At 37.5% G+C, this 15596-nt stretch overlaps 1 protein-coding gene across 1 annotated transcript in view; it reads right to left on the bottom strand.

Moving 5' to 3' along the window:
* Positions 1 to 1727: 1727 nt before the first annotated feature.
* The window catches only part of LOC139739077 (alkyldihydroxyacetonephosphate synthase, peroxisomal-like), a 29353-nt gene continuing 15484 nt past the window's right edge, over positions 1728 to 15596 (bottom strand). The window contains exons 10-23 of the mRNA XM_071649693.1: positions 13948 to 14028; positions 13264 to 13389; positions 12573 to 12626; positions 11283 to 11337; positions 10322 to 10449; positions 9790 to 9918; positions 7875 to 7937; positions 6907 to 6956; positions 5729 to 5798; positions 4686 to 4747; positions 3759 to 3848; positions 3235 to 3334; positions 2550 to 2607; positions 1728 to 1881 (exon numbers count right to left, since the gene is read on the bottom strand). Of these exons, the coding sequence (XP_071505794.1) occupies positions 1760 to 1881; positions 2550 to 2607; positions 3235 to 3334; positions 3759 to 3848; positions 4686 to 4747; positions 5729 to 5798; positions 6907 to 6956; positions 7875 to 7937; positions 9790 to 9918; positions 10322 to 10449; positions 11283 to 11337; positions 12573 to 12626; positions 13264 to 13389; positions 13948 to 14028 (1188 nt within the window). The 3' untranslated portion in view covers positions 1728 to 1759. The remainder of the gene's footprint in view (positions 1882 to 2549; positions 2608 to 3234; positions 3335 to 3758; positions 3849 to 4685; positions 4748 to 5728; positions 5799 to 6906; positions 6957 to 7874; positions 7938 to 9789; positions 9919 to 10321; positions 10450 to 11282; positions 11338 to 12572; positions 12627 to 13263; positions 13390 to 13947; positions 14029 to 15596) is intronic.

The raw sequence follows: 15596 nt of genomic DNA on the forward strand, positions 1-15596 counted from the left end.
GTATTCTATTCATTTCCTTGTTATCTTCCTGAAGGTTACATTTCAGTTGCATTGACAATAATTGCACAATGGTTACTGTAAAAGTAGATATTTTTGCGCGACTAATTTTTCACGCTCAGCCAGTTAGGAAGAGTATCTGGTTGCGCGAAATGCACGAAAATTTCCACTTTTACAGTACTCTTGCTCTAAAAGTAGGGGATCTCCCTAAAATCTCAACAATAATGGCAGACATAACTTCCTTCACCCTTTTGACTTAAACATTGCTCTTATGACCCATTATATGGCATCTCCAGCCACTGCTTAAGATTATGGCTTATCAACCTTATTCCAAAACTTATAATCTGTGTGGTACTTGGAACAGATGTAAACTGTACACAAACAAAATGTATTGTATCAAAGAAAAAAAAAAACTAATTGTACACTAAATAAACTGAACCACAAATCTCAATAAATACATTCCACATTGAATTTTAAAAAAGTAGACAACTGACAATATGATCACTCAAACAGAAGAGACTGAATTACGCAGTGAAATACAAATTGTAATATACATCACATGATTACATGCTTCACTGGTGCTTATCTGAACCAGTTCTAGCTTGACTCATTACATCACACCCACCATATCTTTGTACATACTCTAGAAATGGTCTGATTGCATAACTAAGTCAACATAAAAGTGCATAAATGACACAAGCAACAACCAATCAGTTTTCAGATTGTCTTCTTATTACATTGGCATTTGCGCGATATATATCATAAGTCAGGCCTACATTTCACCTCTGCTGCTGCCTTAGTTCAGATTTAAGTAATGAAGAGAAATATTCAGATGGAAATTCACAGGAAGGCCAGCCAGTTCATGCTTTGCATGCTGTTCATTGATAAACTGTATGCATCATATATTTAGGTACGGCTTGTATTTCTGTTAATTTCAGGAATTGGGTGCTATTCATGAATTTAACCACATGTGAAATATACACACTCATCCTGATGTAAATGCGAAATGCATGCATGCATTTCTTCGTTCATGACTCCAAGATCACAAATCTAATCACTCGCGCAACCTGTCACAATGTCCTGATTTGCAAAAAAATTAAACTCCCTATAAAATGTATGGCATATACAGTACACATTGCTTTTGAGAAATGATTCAGTCTGTTCTATATAATTATATGAACATACATTCAAAGAACATGGCCTGACTTGGCAAAACAATTAACAGAGAAGAAAGTTGGAAGGGAAAAGGGGATGAGATGGGAGAAAATGGGGGAGAGACAGAAGGAGAGAAAGTGGGTGAATACGTAGGAAAAGAAGAATAGCAAAAAGAGGGATGGAGAGAAGAGAGGGGAAGGGAGGAGAGTAAGGGGAAGGGGATGGGAAGGAAGAGGGGGAGGGAATGGTTGGTGGGGGAGAGGTAAGGGTGTGAGGGGAAGGGGAAGAGGAAGAGGAAGGAGGAGAGGAAGAGAGATAAGAGAGGGGTATGGAGAAGAAGGGAGGAGAGGGAAGGGGTGGGAAGAGACAGAGAGGGGCGGAAGGGGTAAGGGTAAAGGGGAAGGGGAAGAGAGGAAGGGAAAGGGAGAGATGATGAGGAGGAGAGGAGATGGATGAAGAGATGAGAGGCATAGATGAAAGACAATAATAGGAGGAGGAGGAGGAGGAGGAGGAGGAGGAGGAGGAGAGGGAGAACTGCCTGGAGGTTAGCTGGGACATTGCGCCACCAATCTCATGTTTCTGGGAAGACACCTGCTGTTGGGATGGTCTAGATGAGGTTCTGGTTGCCAAAGATGTTGTTCGGGTCGATCTTCTCCTTCACTGCCTTGAGAGCCTGGATCCCAACATCGGAGACAGTCTTCTTCATCCACGGCTTCCTCAACTTGCCAACTGACAACAGAGAAAGGAAACTACGTTGTAATCAAATGGTAGTCATAGAAGAAGACTGACTGAACTAGCACAGTGCTCTATAGTCATATTGGTACAGTACTCACCAGTAATGGGGATCTGCAGGGAGTAGCAACGTGGTTAGTGCGAAATATAATTCAATAAACAACAACTGATAAGGAATCTTTTGCAGTGGTTTTTGGTAGCTTCTTTGTGTATAATGTGAAAAAATAAAGGTCACTTGAAAAAATAGTGTCCCATTTATCAGAGGTCTGCGCCTGATTATCCAGTGAAAACAGCATGCGCTAAAAATGTTTCTGGGAGGCATAAATCATTTATCTGATTTTCCTGATGATCAGATGCCAGTTTATGCTGTGAATATGGTAGTAGTTCTGATCCATAATTGTAAATATTTCAGTTGACTTCCTTTACCTTGACACATGAATGGGGAGCAAGCAAGAGAGACATTCTAGATCCACCTATTGTATCATAGGCTTTATATAATTACCTAAGTATACATCTCTTTTAATAGGACTGTCAGATAAAGCAAAGGTATGAAGCACTGTGTTTGACTGATGCCCACATGCAAGTCTAAACACCAAGGATTTCATGATTTTGAAAACAAAACGGGGAATAATTCAAAGAACAAACGAGCAATCTGTGATACTCACTGCCGTGATGATGTGACAAGCTGCCACCGTTGGCGATGATCTCATTTCTTGCTGCATTCTGGTGCAATTTAAAAAAAGAAGAAACAAAGGAGTTATGTGGACCCGGCAAAAATCTGGAGTGCTCAATGTTTTTTATACTCTGAATCATTTCTCCATATCACATGGTGTAATTCACTGCAGTAACAGAAAAGTCCTAGAGATGCCGTGCCAAATATCCAGGGTGTGGTCCAGAAATCAATGGTTAACTTACAACTTCAATCATGTCAGTATGCCCTTCACTTTGTTTGCTTTTGAATAACCCTGTATGCTTTTTATCAAGCAGTATATCAGGCTTGTGCAAGGAAAGTGTTGTAAAGACAGCTAATACCACCAAAAACAAATTAACAGCAAAGGTAAATATACCAATGAACAATTAATAATGGTTCCACACATGACTAGTAGAGAATTCCTTCAGATGAAACATATATTTTTGATCTGTTCATGAACTTCTTTAAAAGCAGGATTTCTACTCCGCCTTTTCAGCCATTTGTCACTGACAATTAGTTTTCAAAGAATGACGCACATATTTTGGTATGTTTTAATCACTTTTGGAGCAGTATCCTCTCCGTATATTCCTTGTTTGTTTGATCTTTAATAATGCTGTTGATACTTTACTAAATACAGAATTGCAAAACGCATCACTGACCTCAACATGTTCATAGATGTCAAGAGGATTCGGCAGACCCTTGTACATGTATGCGAAATAAAAGTAGATACAGGCCCCGGCATCATAGGTCTGGGTTACCCTGTGGAAAAATAAAGGAAATGAAAATGATTAAATGTAATCATAGAAAAAAATAGAAACGAGGGGGAATTGATTAGGCACAGGTGACATTGACACAACATCAAATATATACATACTGGGAAAATATATACCTCAACCCTAAACATCATCAATTGTAAAGTTATGATCACTCTCATCGAAAATAAAAGAATCGAGCTATGCATCTCTCCGAATAATCTCACACTATGGTATCTCATACTTTGAGAATATCTACTAAATGTCTTGTTTTGAAAATTTGAGATGGGAAAATAAGCTGTGCAATCTTCAAATATTCAAGCATAAGCATTAGATGGTTTTGAGATGCAAAATATTCTTGACAGTCCCCACACTTGGCTTCCACTCTGATCTGCCCAAGAAAAGCACAAGATGTCTGTCAATAAATCTACCTGCTCATGACGATCGGTTCATAAGCCACACCGACAGCTGCACACTCCTTGATGATGCGTTCCCGCACATTTCTGCAGACGTCCAGTACCCTGTGCAGTGAGATCATTGAAAACATTTGTATCAGTACCTAGCCCTTCATATAAATTGCTGCTTACAATCTTTACTAGCTGAAAACAACAACAATTCACACACAGATCACATTTTGCACGACCATAACCCAGTGCAAAATAAAAGCATTAAAACATTTTGCTTGTTTACGAAATACTATTAATTGTTTTGATTAAGTAGAATTAAAAACATGCAAAATTCATCCATTCAATTACTCACTTGAAAATTTCCATTTTTACAGTATATCTTATAGGTTTCTGCTGGCAGATTACTTTTTCCAGGTGTTGGATGACAGACAGAAAAGTGCTTACTGCAATGGGTGTGCCTTCACAATGAAAGTAAAGTCCTAGGTTTTGGTATGGATAGTTCTTGTGAGACTGACATTGATTCATGCCTTTAGTGGTAGCAGTAGTCACAGCAGAAGTAGTAGCAGTAGAAGTAGTATTCATTTTAAACAGTTGGATATACCCAGCATAAGATGTGCCAAGTTGGCACATCTGTTCTTCTCTGGAGTCCAATTCTGGCATACCGTAAGTAAATGGACTTGATAACCACTTCACACAATCATAAAACTGAGAAACTGAGAAAACCTGGGGGAGGGAGGAGGAGGGGATGGCTGAAGGAAAGAGGTTGTAGAATCCTCATAAAACTGCACAAACAAGATCATCAGCACTAGATATAGTAATCAAAATGAAATCAAAATGTATAATGATATATCACATATCAAGCAAAAAAATTGGGCACTTTTATCTTCATGTTGACTTTATGTTGCATAAAGTGTTAAAAAAAAAATTCAATTTTACAGTTGCTGTATTTACCTGTCCCAGGGTACTGTAGTCTCAAATGACTCTGCAATGATGTAATGATCCATGGCAAAATCCTTGTAACAGAGACAAAAATAACAACAGAAATCATTCACATTAACCACTGTCCATTGCTTACACAATGTCTGTTGAATATTAGCTAGATCTTTATGCTACAAAATACACACTTGTTTTTTATTTCGTTTTTTGAAATTCTCCGTCAGGCAGATTGTACATATTCATTACATTTAGGATTGAATCATTGTATAATGTATTAGTCTGCTTGATGCTTTAGTCACATTGCCAGTTTGGAAAATTGAGAACATTACACAAAGTAAAAGACCTCTTTCTTCATTATTCACATAAAAACATTACATTCATCTTGAAAGAATTGAAGACAATTTCAATGATGAAGAATTGTTATTCTCTTTAGGAGATATTGTGTGGCTACACGGTAGACACCACCTCTGGAATGATCCTGGTTTGTATCATCAACTCTCTGTCATTGGACAGAATAAAAGAATATCATCACTTTACCTCAGAACTTACACTTCACTATATGGAAATATCAGTAATGACAATGTGAAGAAAATGGTCATAACGACATTGATGAAGATCTAAATGAGAATGGTGATGCAAGTAATTCAGATCACGAAAGTTTTGATGACAAAATCAAAATATTTATGCAACATCACACAAAATTTAAGATTATCATCCATCCATAATAGCAGTGGATAAAGGATTACAGAGTAACTCTAAATTCTGAATACTTGCAAATAAATGCCATCAGAAAGGATTCATCACTTAGAATCTTGACCAAAATAAAAACATTCAAATTTGTGTTTCAGTCTTGAAATTTTTGTAGCTCTTTCATTTGCTGAGGTCGAAATAGCCTGAAACATCCAAGTAGCTGTAGGGCAAGCAGTTTACAGCATAAGCCCAACACAAGCTTGTTGTTGGACAGAAATTAATTCTTATACCCATATGTCATCTGACCATTGACATACATAGATACAAAAGTGAGGAATGTTGGAGCATATTGAAGAAAATACACTTACTCTGATGTAGGCGATGGCGTAGGTCATCATGTAACCCCTCTGACCATTGTCTTCCCCGCTTGCCAAGCCCCTGATGGAGTGATGGGAGAGAACGTTCAATCAGAGAGATGAAGTCAAATCATATTTGTGTACATGACAAAGAATTTGAGTATCCTAAGTTTCCGAATGCCTGCTAAATTACTGTAAAACATGATATATTCGCGGCATGAAATTTTCGCGAATTGGAGCCGACAGCCCTTTTCGTGGCATGAAATTTTCGCGAATTGCCACAGGTGTTCAATGCATGCAGTGTAGACAAAAACTTTCGCGTGCATTTTAATTTCGCGAATTTTGGTGCTCGCGAAATTCGCGAAATTAAAATGCACGGGAAAAAATTTCTCGTTTTACAGTACTATGTCAAGATCCACCTACAGAAAACAACAACAACAACAATTTCTATAAATGGACAGGACTGCACACTAACCCATTTTTCCTACTGGTCCAGCCTGTCTGCTGGACCAATAGGTACCTAGTTTTTCCATTTTTTATTAGTCCATTCCTGAAAAAGTTACTGGTCCGACGTTGTTTTTTACTGGTCCCGGACCGTCTGACCAGTGCCAGTGTGCAGCGTTAAAATATATATTATTGGTATGAAACTAGTAAATCACAAACATTTATCAGTCTCTTAATTTTATGCATTTGTCACATTAGAATCTGATGGCATCTTTTTGTTCTTTTCAAACAATTTTTGGTCAGGTAAAACCTCCTCTTCATAACACTGCAGTCTCTACATACATATCAAATTGTACAACAGCATGTCATATTATTACTGTTTGTTTATTTTTGCTCAAATAAATCTTGCAACAATATGATAAAACTTACACTTCTCGCTCTTTTAACGCCAACTCATTAGACAGCACGGAAACATACAGAGAATACGAACTGTGCAAATACAATATCAAAGCAGCAATGATCAATATCATTGTTTTCATGACAATAATTATCATAATCACAATCAGCAGCAGCAGCATCAGAATTATCATTATTATCAATTCTTTTATCTATCATGATGATGAATCATCCTATCATCATAAGCAGCATAACAAAAGTTTGAGAAAGTGGGATGGAATGGTATAAAAGACAGCTTTTTTAACACCTGTCAACAAAGGTCACCTTTCATTCACCTTTCAAAAACTTACCCAAAGTTTGCGGCGATGGCATAGACCCTCTTCTCTTGGGCTGCAACTTCCTGTAAATAATACAAAACAATGACAACCAGGTACCTAGATGTGGAACTTGTCACTACATATGAGACGGCATGGGTTACAATACAGATGTTTGAATATACATCTATTATCAAAAATTACATTTTCCCTCTAAAATTTCCCTCAGGACAGCTGGTACTCTTCCATACCTTTCAAAGCTATTTCATTAGGACTATTGATAAACTGCCACCTCTCCCCCCCCCCCCCACCCCCAAGCAGCTTGACATTACTGTAAATAATGACAACCACATCAGTTGTAACAATGCAGTAGTCTCCAATGAAGGCCAGAATGATTAAACAAAGAATCAGGATATACTTTGTGGATTCATTTACAGTTAATATTGGCACATTAAAGAGCGAGTTAGATGATTTGCCAATAGTATCAATAACAAGTAAATGACCCAGAACTTCTTCTCTCATCTTTGAAGACAGTGGATATTGATTTCTTCACACCAATCTTCAAGAAGCCAAGTGAGGAACTCATTCACCAAAAATACTAAATCAGTAATTCCCAAAATTGCTATGATGACTGACAATTTGCTTATTTTCAAGTCATTGTAACTTTCACTGTACTCATCTAATTTTGTTACAATTTTTGTGCACGATCTTCTGTTTTCGGAGATCAGTTTTCAAAACATTTTTTTTTTCTTTGAGGTTGGCACACTCACAAAGAAGTAACATGAAAGTGCTAAACACTTGGCAACAGTGACATAACACATAACATTCACTCTGCAGAAGAATAACATGTTATAGCTTTGTTGACTACAAAGTCAATCTGCTGTACTCTGAGCATTGTTTGGTACTGTTGGTTTCCTGCATCTCTCGATTTTGACCAAAACAAATGGTACAGGGTTACTTAGACATAACTTGCCTAAGCCTTGATGCTATGCGAACAAGCTTACCTCCTTTGTGCCCTCAAAGAGCAGGGTAGTAACCACCATGACCTCTGGGTTGAAGCCTTTCAGCTGTAGTATGAACACAAAAACAGAACAATACATACTAAACAAGTATCAAATACACTGAGAGGCCGTAGTTGAACTTAAGGCTTCCTGGGTAGCAGGAATAACACTGTCTCCAGCCCTGAAGAAAATAGTGCAATTTCTGTCACAAAAACAAATCTATAATTTCACAAGTAGCTCAAAACAAAGCGTCACATTTAATATCCATCCTTCGAATCTTAAAGAGAAGAGTAAAAAAAAAAATAAGAAAAAATTGTTTACGTATAGCATTTGCAGCATAGATAATCGGTTGACTGCTGTGGATATGATTTACACAGTGGTCTACAAGGCTGATACTAATAGCACTTTATGGATGCTATTGATGGTAACATGATGCTATGCAGACCAATCACTAAACAGGGTTTTATCAATGAGGGATGTAATACCCAATATACTGTAAAAGTGGAAATTTTCGCGGTGTTGAAATTTTCACGCATTTCGTGCAACCAGAAACTAGCGCGAAAATAAAAGCACGCAAATATTTTTACTTGCTATATTGTTCCTGCGCGTGATGTCTTGATTCCGCAGAATTAAAAACGAGCGAAACTCTTCTTACCTGGCCAAGTGCGAAAAATTAGTCGCACAAAAATATCCACTTTTACAGTACATAGATTATGTCATTATGTAGCACTGAGGCGAACACATCATCTGATCTGTTAAACTTCTATACATCTGCCCTGAGTCTGCTTGCATGGCACCATGATTTTAAATACCACATACACAGATGCATACATTGCTCTCCATGCCGAGTACATGCGCTCTCAATAAACAGAAAGCATCAAGAGCAAACTGACTTACTACTGTGAAGAAAATTACCATATTGTTATATTCACCCTACGTAGCACAATGCAAGCTTTATGTGTAATAAACAATGAAGTGATGATTAACTAGATTCCACACTACTCTTCTCGCAGTCTTGGGTGTATGTAGGGTGGGGGGATAATGAAATCACAGTAATCTTTTGAAATCATGCATGGACACAAAACAAAGATAATAGTATGACAGCAAATATGTCAATGCACTTCTAGGCTGATTTATATGCCTCTCACTGTCTCTCCCTTGGAACTACGCATACAAACATAAAACAGAATAAAAGAAAAGACAACAATGAATTTCCATGTTAATGAATATATCTCTGAAAGGGTTGGTACAGTTCTGGTTGAGGTGAGGATTTAGCTTTTAATGTTTTGCGAGATATTCAGAAACCATTCTATGAGATGTCAAAGAGCATGCAATTCCAAGGGGTATCAAAAGTTTATTTGAGAAAAATCGGTTTTGAAATGGCTGAGACATCCAAAAAGAGTGTGAAACAAAGAGATCCTAATAAAAGGCGTGGTCTGTTGCCTTTTATTATTATCACTTTTCTTGATATCTCAGCCATTTGAAAACCAATCTTCATCAAATAAATGTTGAATCCTTCTCAAAATTACATGCTCCTTCATATTTCATAAGAGGTTTCTCATTACCTCACTTAGGAATGTTCGAAACATGAATCCCTACCTCAACCAGTACTGTACAGTCCCTTTAAGCATAACTGGCACAATACCTCAGTCAATGAGAGAAAATACAGTCAGCCTTGCTGAAGTCGACCTCAAATAAGTCGAATAAATGCCAAAGTCAAAAGCCTTTCCAAGTTCTCTTCTCTTTAAATTCTATCGATTTGAATCCCTCATAAGTCAAATTTTCTCTAAACACTAAGTCGAAGCTATTTCTTCAGCCCAAATAGATTTGACTTAGGCGAGGTTGACCATATCATCTTTCAATATGAAGGAAGGTGACACAAGAGTGGACACCATCCAAGGCATAAAGAGCTACATACTTTGGTGACATACACCCTCTTCAGACTGTCCACTAGAGATGACCAGATGGATTCCGAGGGTGGCTTCAGGGACATGCCAAAGCGGAATTGGACGTTGTCCATAAGGCGGATGGATGCTGGAGCACATCGCTGTAAGAAATGTCAAAGGACCACGTAAGAGAGCACTTTAAACATCTAACATTGCCAGATATGCATAAATACACCTGAATCATGAAGGGACATCGAGGGCAAAACGTCTCATATAGCAATAATTTTTCTAACACTATTACAATCATTACTACCACCATCACTGACATCATCAATATCATCACCATTCATCATCATTATCATCAGAATGATCATCACAACCATCACCAACATCGCCATCATCACTATCATCATCTTCATCACCATCATCATCATCATCATCATCATCATGACTTTCATTATCGTTGTCAATAAGCACCTGCCTGTTTTTAAATAGGAACCTACCATTCTACATGGCAGTTGATCAGACTCTGAAACAAGTCAGTTTTCCAGATCGCTAACTTACTTGTCTGGCCACCTCCCTCACGAAGGACACACCCTGGTCAAAGTTTGGGAAGACGACGGAGCCATACTTTTTGCAGGGTGGAAGCGGGCGGACCCGCAGCGTCACCTCTGTCACTACACCAAGAGTCCCTGCAAGATGGAACACACAGTAGACAGTACTCCCAACATCTCCCAACAGACCATGAATAGCCCAACAATCTTAAAACATGAACAGGCATGGTTGCTTCTCAACATAATTCAAAAATTTAACTTCAAGGCACTCTGAGCACTTCTCCTTGTAATCGATGCAGCTTATTAGAGGGCTTTGTTGTCACTGATGCACTGCCGGAGATAAGCCCACATTGCATGCACATATAATAATGAGAGCAATTTGGTGGAGACTTCAGCTACACACTCAGTATATCATGGATTTCAGAAATGGCATTTTTTTTTTTTTCAAAATGCAGCCAGTACAACAGATATCCATCCACATGTGTGAACTGCATGTCTGCCTGTCGTGTCCACATATGAAATACAGCCAAACCTGTCCATAGTGGCCACCCAAGGGAGACAAAAAAGTGGCCTTTATAGTCAGGTGGCTGCTATAGACAGGGGCGTTAACATGCTTTTTCTCTCGGAGGGAATTGTTTTTAGTGGCTGCATACGGTAGGTGGTTGCTATAGACAGGTGGTCACTAAGACAAGTTTGACTATACAATACTTTTGATACAGATAGTGTTCAACTGTTACAAAACTGTGAAACAATGTGCCCATGACGAGTTTGTTTATAGTGCTTTACCTATAAAATGTGTGAATGATATAACAGATTAGAATGCTTGCTTCACCGTCTTTTGTGATTCTTTTCAGTTAACTAATTTTCTTTAAGCTTCAGCGAACGAGTGCTGTTCTTCATATTAGAATGATTTAAAATAGGTGTTGCAGGTCCCTAATGGTTTCATTAAAAGCACAATATGCCCCACCAACCTTCTGATCCAAGGATGAAATGATGAATGTCTGGCCCCGTTGACATACGAGGAACCTTCACAGAAACAAAAATAGATCGCACTTATTCATCATAATAAATCATATGACAGTGCAACAAACACAGTTATAATGAAATTCTTGTTACAACTAGGTAAAAAAAAATCAGGTGCCAAAATTACCATCTATATGTCTTTACATGCAGTACTCTTTGGTTATAACAAAGTTTTGAAATAACAAAAGAAACTGTTGGTCCTGAGGACTTTGTTAGAACAGAAGTACTCAGTATAATGAGGCAACAATTAAGCACAACCTATGTGCCATCATTCCTGAGTGACTACTGTGAGTGCAAGAGGGCTGTCTTTATGAAAAAAAAAAAGGTATTTTCAAAATCATTGTAGCTGCATTGTTGAAAGAGAGTAGATAATTCAGGACTCTCCTCTACTTTGCACTTTCATAAACAGTGACACAAAATCTTACAGAAGTTTAAGAGATAAGGTTTAAGGATTTTATATAAAAGTTATTGGATTGTCTTACTGAACTTGCGCCCTGTTAAATGAGCCCTGGAAATGTACACTAGTAAACATAAACTAATATATGTATACATATGTTTACATTTTTTTAAACCAACATGTAATTGAATGACATATCTATGAAATATCGCAAGAAAATCATAACTAATGACACACAAGCTTCAGAACTGATTCAAAACAACTGCACATCACACTGACTTTCAATAAATCTTGCTGGTTTGATGATGACTTATACCATTTTGTGTCACTCTTAATGAAAGTGCAAAGTAGAGGAGAGTCCTGAATTTTCTACTCTCTTTCAACAATGCAGCTACAATGATTTTGAAAATGAACAAGATTGTCAAATAAATTTATACGTTGAATACAGAGGGTTGTGTCGGGGTAGTTTGAAAGCAACTCTGTGCTTTAACTGTGATGAGATATATTTGTCTTTAACAAGGGTTTGACTATCAACTTCTTTCTCTTATTGTTGTTGTGGCTGTTTTGCCTGCAATGAAAATGAAATCCTCTTCTAAATATTCACTACAAAACAACATGAATTTCAGGTTGGCAATTGTGTGTCTACAAATGTGACTGTCTGGAAATAAGTGGCATCTAATCAGACAAAATACTACAAGCTTATTGAAACTGATCAGTGTATGATTGACCTGAAAATTTTCGTCATAATATTTGTTCATTTTTTCCCACAAACCAAATCACAGACTGGATCACTTCTGCTTTAAAAAAAAAAGAAAAAAAGAGAGAAAGAATGAGGAAATACCTGACAATTCTTTTCAATGATTCCACTTGGTGTGACCATCCTGATGTGTACAACCTGGAAAAGATCAATTATGTGAAAATCCGTTAACATGGTGCCCTTGCATTGACGCTTGAAAGATGCCATAGTGCACTTGGATCAGAAACATGCTCACAAAAGTCAACACTTATATTGTTATAACCATAGGTCACTGAACTTTTCAGCTAAATTACTATATAATGTGATACTAACACTAATCCTAGACACAAATCTCATTCTATCCTCTGCAGTGTCACGATCTGTGAAACTGTAACTACTAGTGATAAGAAAATTGATCGCTACCTTCAGGCTGATCATGTGTATGTGTCTATGTCTGTGTATAAAACACCCATATTCCCACATCAACACATGCGCAGATACTGTTAATCTTAAATGAGGAATATCAATGATAGAGTAAAACATAGGGGGTAGGTAGGATGGGAGAGGGTGATCCCATCTGATCAAAGGGACTTCTATTTTGCATCAAATCACATGGTAGGGGGATAAGAAGTGGCTATTATCTGATTTCAATAAAGACATTATAAATCAATATTTGTACTTCAAATCATATTAATGAATGAAACAACCTTGGCATAATGTATTCTTCTTAAAAAGAAATCATTCTTGGGGGCATATACATACACAAGCACAAGAAGAAGAGGTGTGCAAATCTCACCATGTCTTCAATGTTTCCATAGACATTCTTCTTCATGCCAGAAGCCCGAGTGGCCACCCAGCCACCCAGGGAGCTGAACTCACAGGAATCAGGTTCATGGCCCGTGCACAGACCATATTTGGACAGCTGGAAGTAGACATATAAACATATTCCATTCTCTCCACATGCATGAAATATATATCTTACATACAGTACAATCAGTGAACTGAATTTACGAGAGACAAATTCACATTACACAGAGTAGTCATATCTTTCCTCTGGGATCATTCATCATTAACTAATAATTCCCTGAAGTGTGCATAAATATTATCATTATTTACCATAAAAGTGCTCTATACCATGAAATGTACAATTTCCCTTATTGTCAATGAAATCATTTTTCAGACATAATGCCCAATCTCTTTAACAACAGTCAAATAACAATATGAATTGTGAGATAATTTTTCCATATCACTGTGGCTGCTTGCTAGACACACTCTCTCGCACTATGTCTTGCAAAGTTAATAGGACCAGTTCTGAAGAAATCAAGGACTATCATAGGCCCTGTCACTCTACATTAGTATTTGTCTTCAATTTATATTCAAAACTTCACATTCTCGGTAAATATCTGTCTGTCAACACACTGTAAATGTGCACATTCACCGAGTTGTTAATTCTACCAATCTAAAGATAAAGACTGCATACCTTGTCCTCCAGATCCAGGCCAAAGATACCGGCCTCTATGTGAGCAGTCAGATTCTTCTCATCCACCCAGAGGATGCGATTCTGAGGCAGTTATTGGGATAGATGGAGAAGGGAGAAATGCAATGGCATGCGATGACATGATCTCTTCATCATATTTGCATACTGTATACACCACATATTTCGCTCTAAAGTTCTTATTTTTCATGACTTTCTGAAGTTGTGTGCTATTTGTGAATTTAACAACGTGTGAATTTAACAACGTGCGAAAATAATGACTCTGAACCTGACAAGAATGTGATGCGCATACATACATTTTTTTTCTATCCATTCCTGTATTTCACAATCCCAAATCCATCCACTCGCAAAAATGTCATGAAGTCCTGATTTGCAAAAAAATTAGACCAGCTAAATATATACCATCATACACAGTAAATGTTTTGATTAATATGACTGTTTTCTCACAACATGCAAAAGTTTGGAAGAACACATAACTTAAAGTTTTGATGAAACTTTCACTCTTTCATATGTTTTGACTAAACTCTAAAAGTCAACTTCTTGGACATGGAGAGAAATTGCACCACAAAGACTTTTAAAGTACCATCATGATAATTTTTCTGCACAATGTCATTCACAAAAGTATTTGTAATTCTGTAAAGAATGGTAGCTACTAATCCTTGATCTTTGGAACTTTGCTCTCAGAACTTGATCTTTGACTATCTGTCTAGAGTGGATGTACTTTGATCTTTTAATAGCAAATGTGATGAGCTGGCATGGATTAGAACCTGTTTCCTCTCTTAACTCTTGTGAAACTTGCCTGTCAAAAAAAGAAAGAAAGAAAGAATGAAAGAAATGCCAGTTTAACATTTGTGGGCTGACATGCCCTTGTAACTCAAATTCTGGTGGAAATAATTTCTTTGGATTCATTGCTAAATGATCAGTTACGTGATGCCCTGTCCAAATCCTCTTTGTCTTAACCCCCAAAATGAAGACATCACAGCATGTCAAAGGAGAAAGGTCATCCTATTTGTTAGCGAGCTTTGGCTGCTATGTTTCTTCGCTCTCCTGAACACTTGACAACTTCCAGATACAAGATACAGCTATATGACAGTATTACAGGCAGACAAAATTCTGACCTGAAGGATTTGTCTTTATGTCTTTTTGATTGACATCGATATTGTTTTTATTTTTTCTATCTCTAGGCATGCACTGCAGCCAGGTTCTGAATATTTGGACTTACATCATGTCACAGTTGATGAATTGATATACATTACGGCTATCAAAGACAGGAGTCATACACCCAAACTCCAGTACAGAAGCAGGTAATAATCTGTCACTGACACATAATCCTTTGGCCATCAGATACTACTATCTTGTTGGCGCTTTGCATCACAAGGTGATAAGCATAAAAAGAGCACCGCTCTTACCCTATTGTATTGACTCAGATCAGAGTACTATCATTGTGTGGACAGCAAACTTGCAAACATTTCTATCTAAACGCCAAGGTTAGGATTCAATGTCAAACTATTGGGTCGACTCTGTGACTGTGTATTGCGCTTATTCTCCCAGCATGTACACAGTTTGTGACATTGACTTCTACAAAATTTTGTAGACACAGTACAATGAGTACAGTTGCTGCCTTTTAATTAGGA

This window comes from Diadema antillarum, unplaced genomic scaffold (assembly GCF_040938485.1).
Source record: "Diadema antillarum isolate AM-2024a unplaced genomic scaffold, OU_Dant_1.0 seq00000782_RagTag, whole genome shotgun sequence".
Classification (NCBI taxonomy): Eukaryota; Metazoa; Echinodermata; class Echinoidea; order Diadematoida; family Diadematidae; genus Diadema; species Diadema antillarum.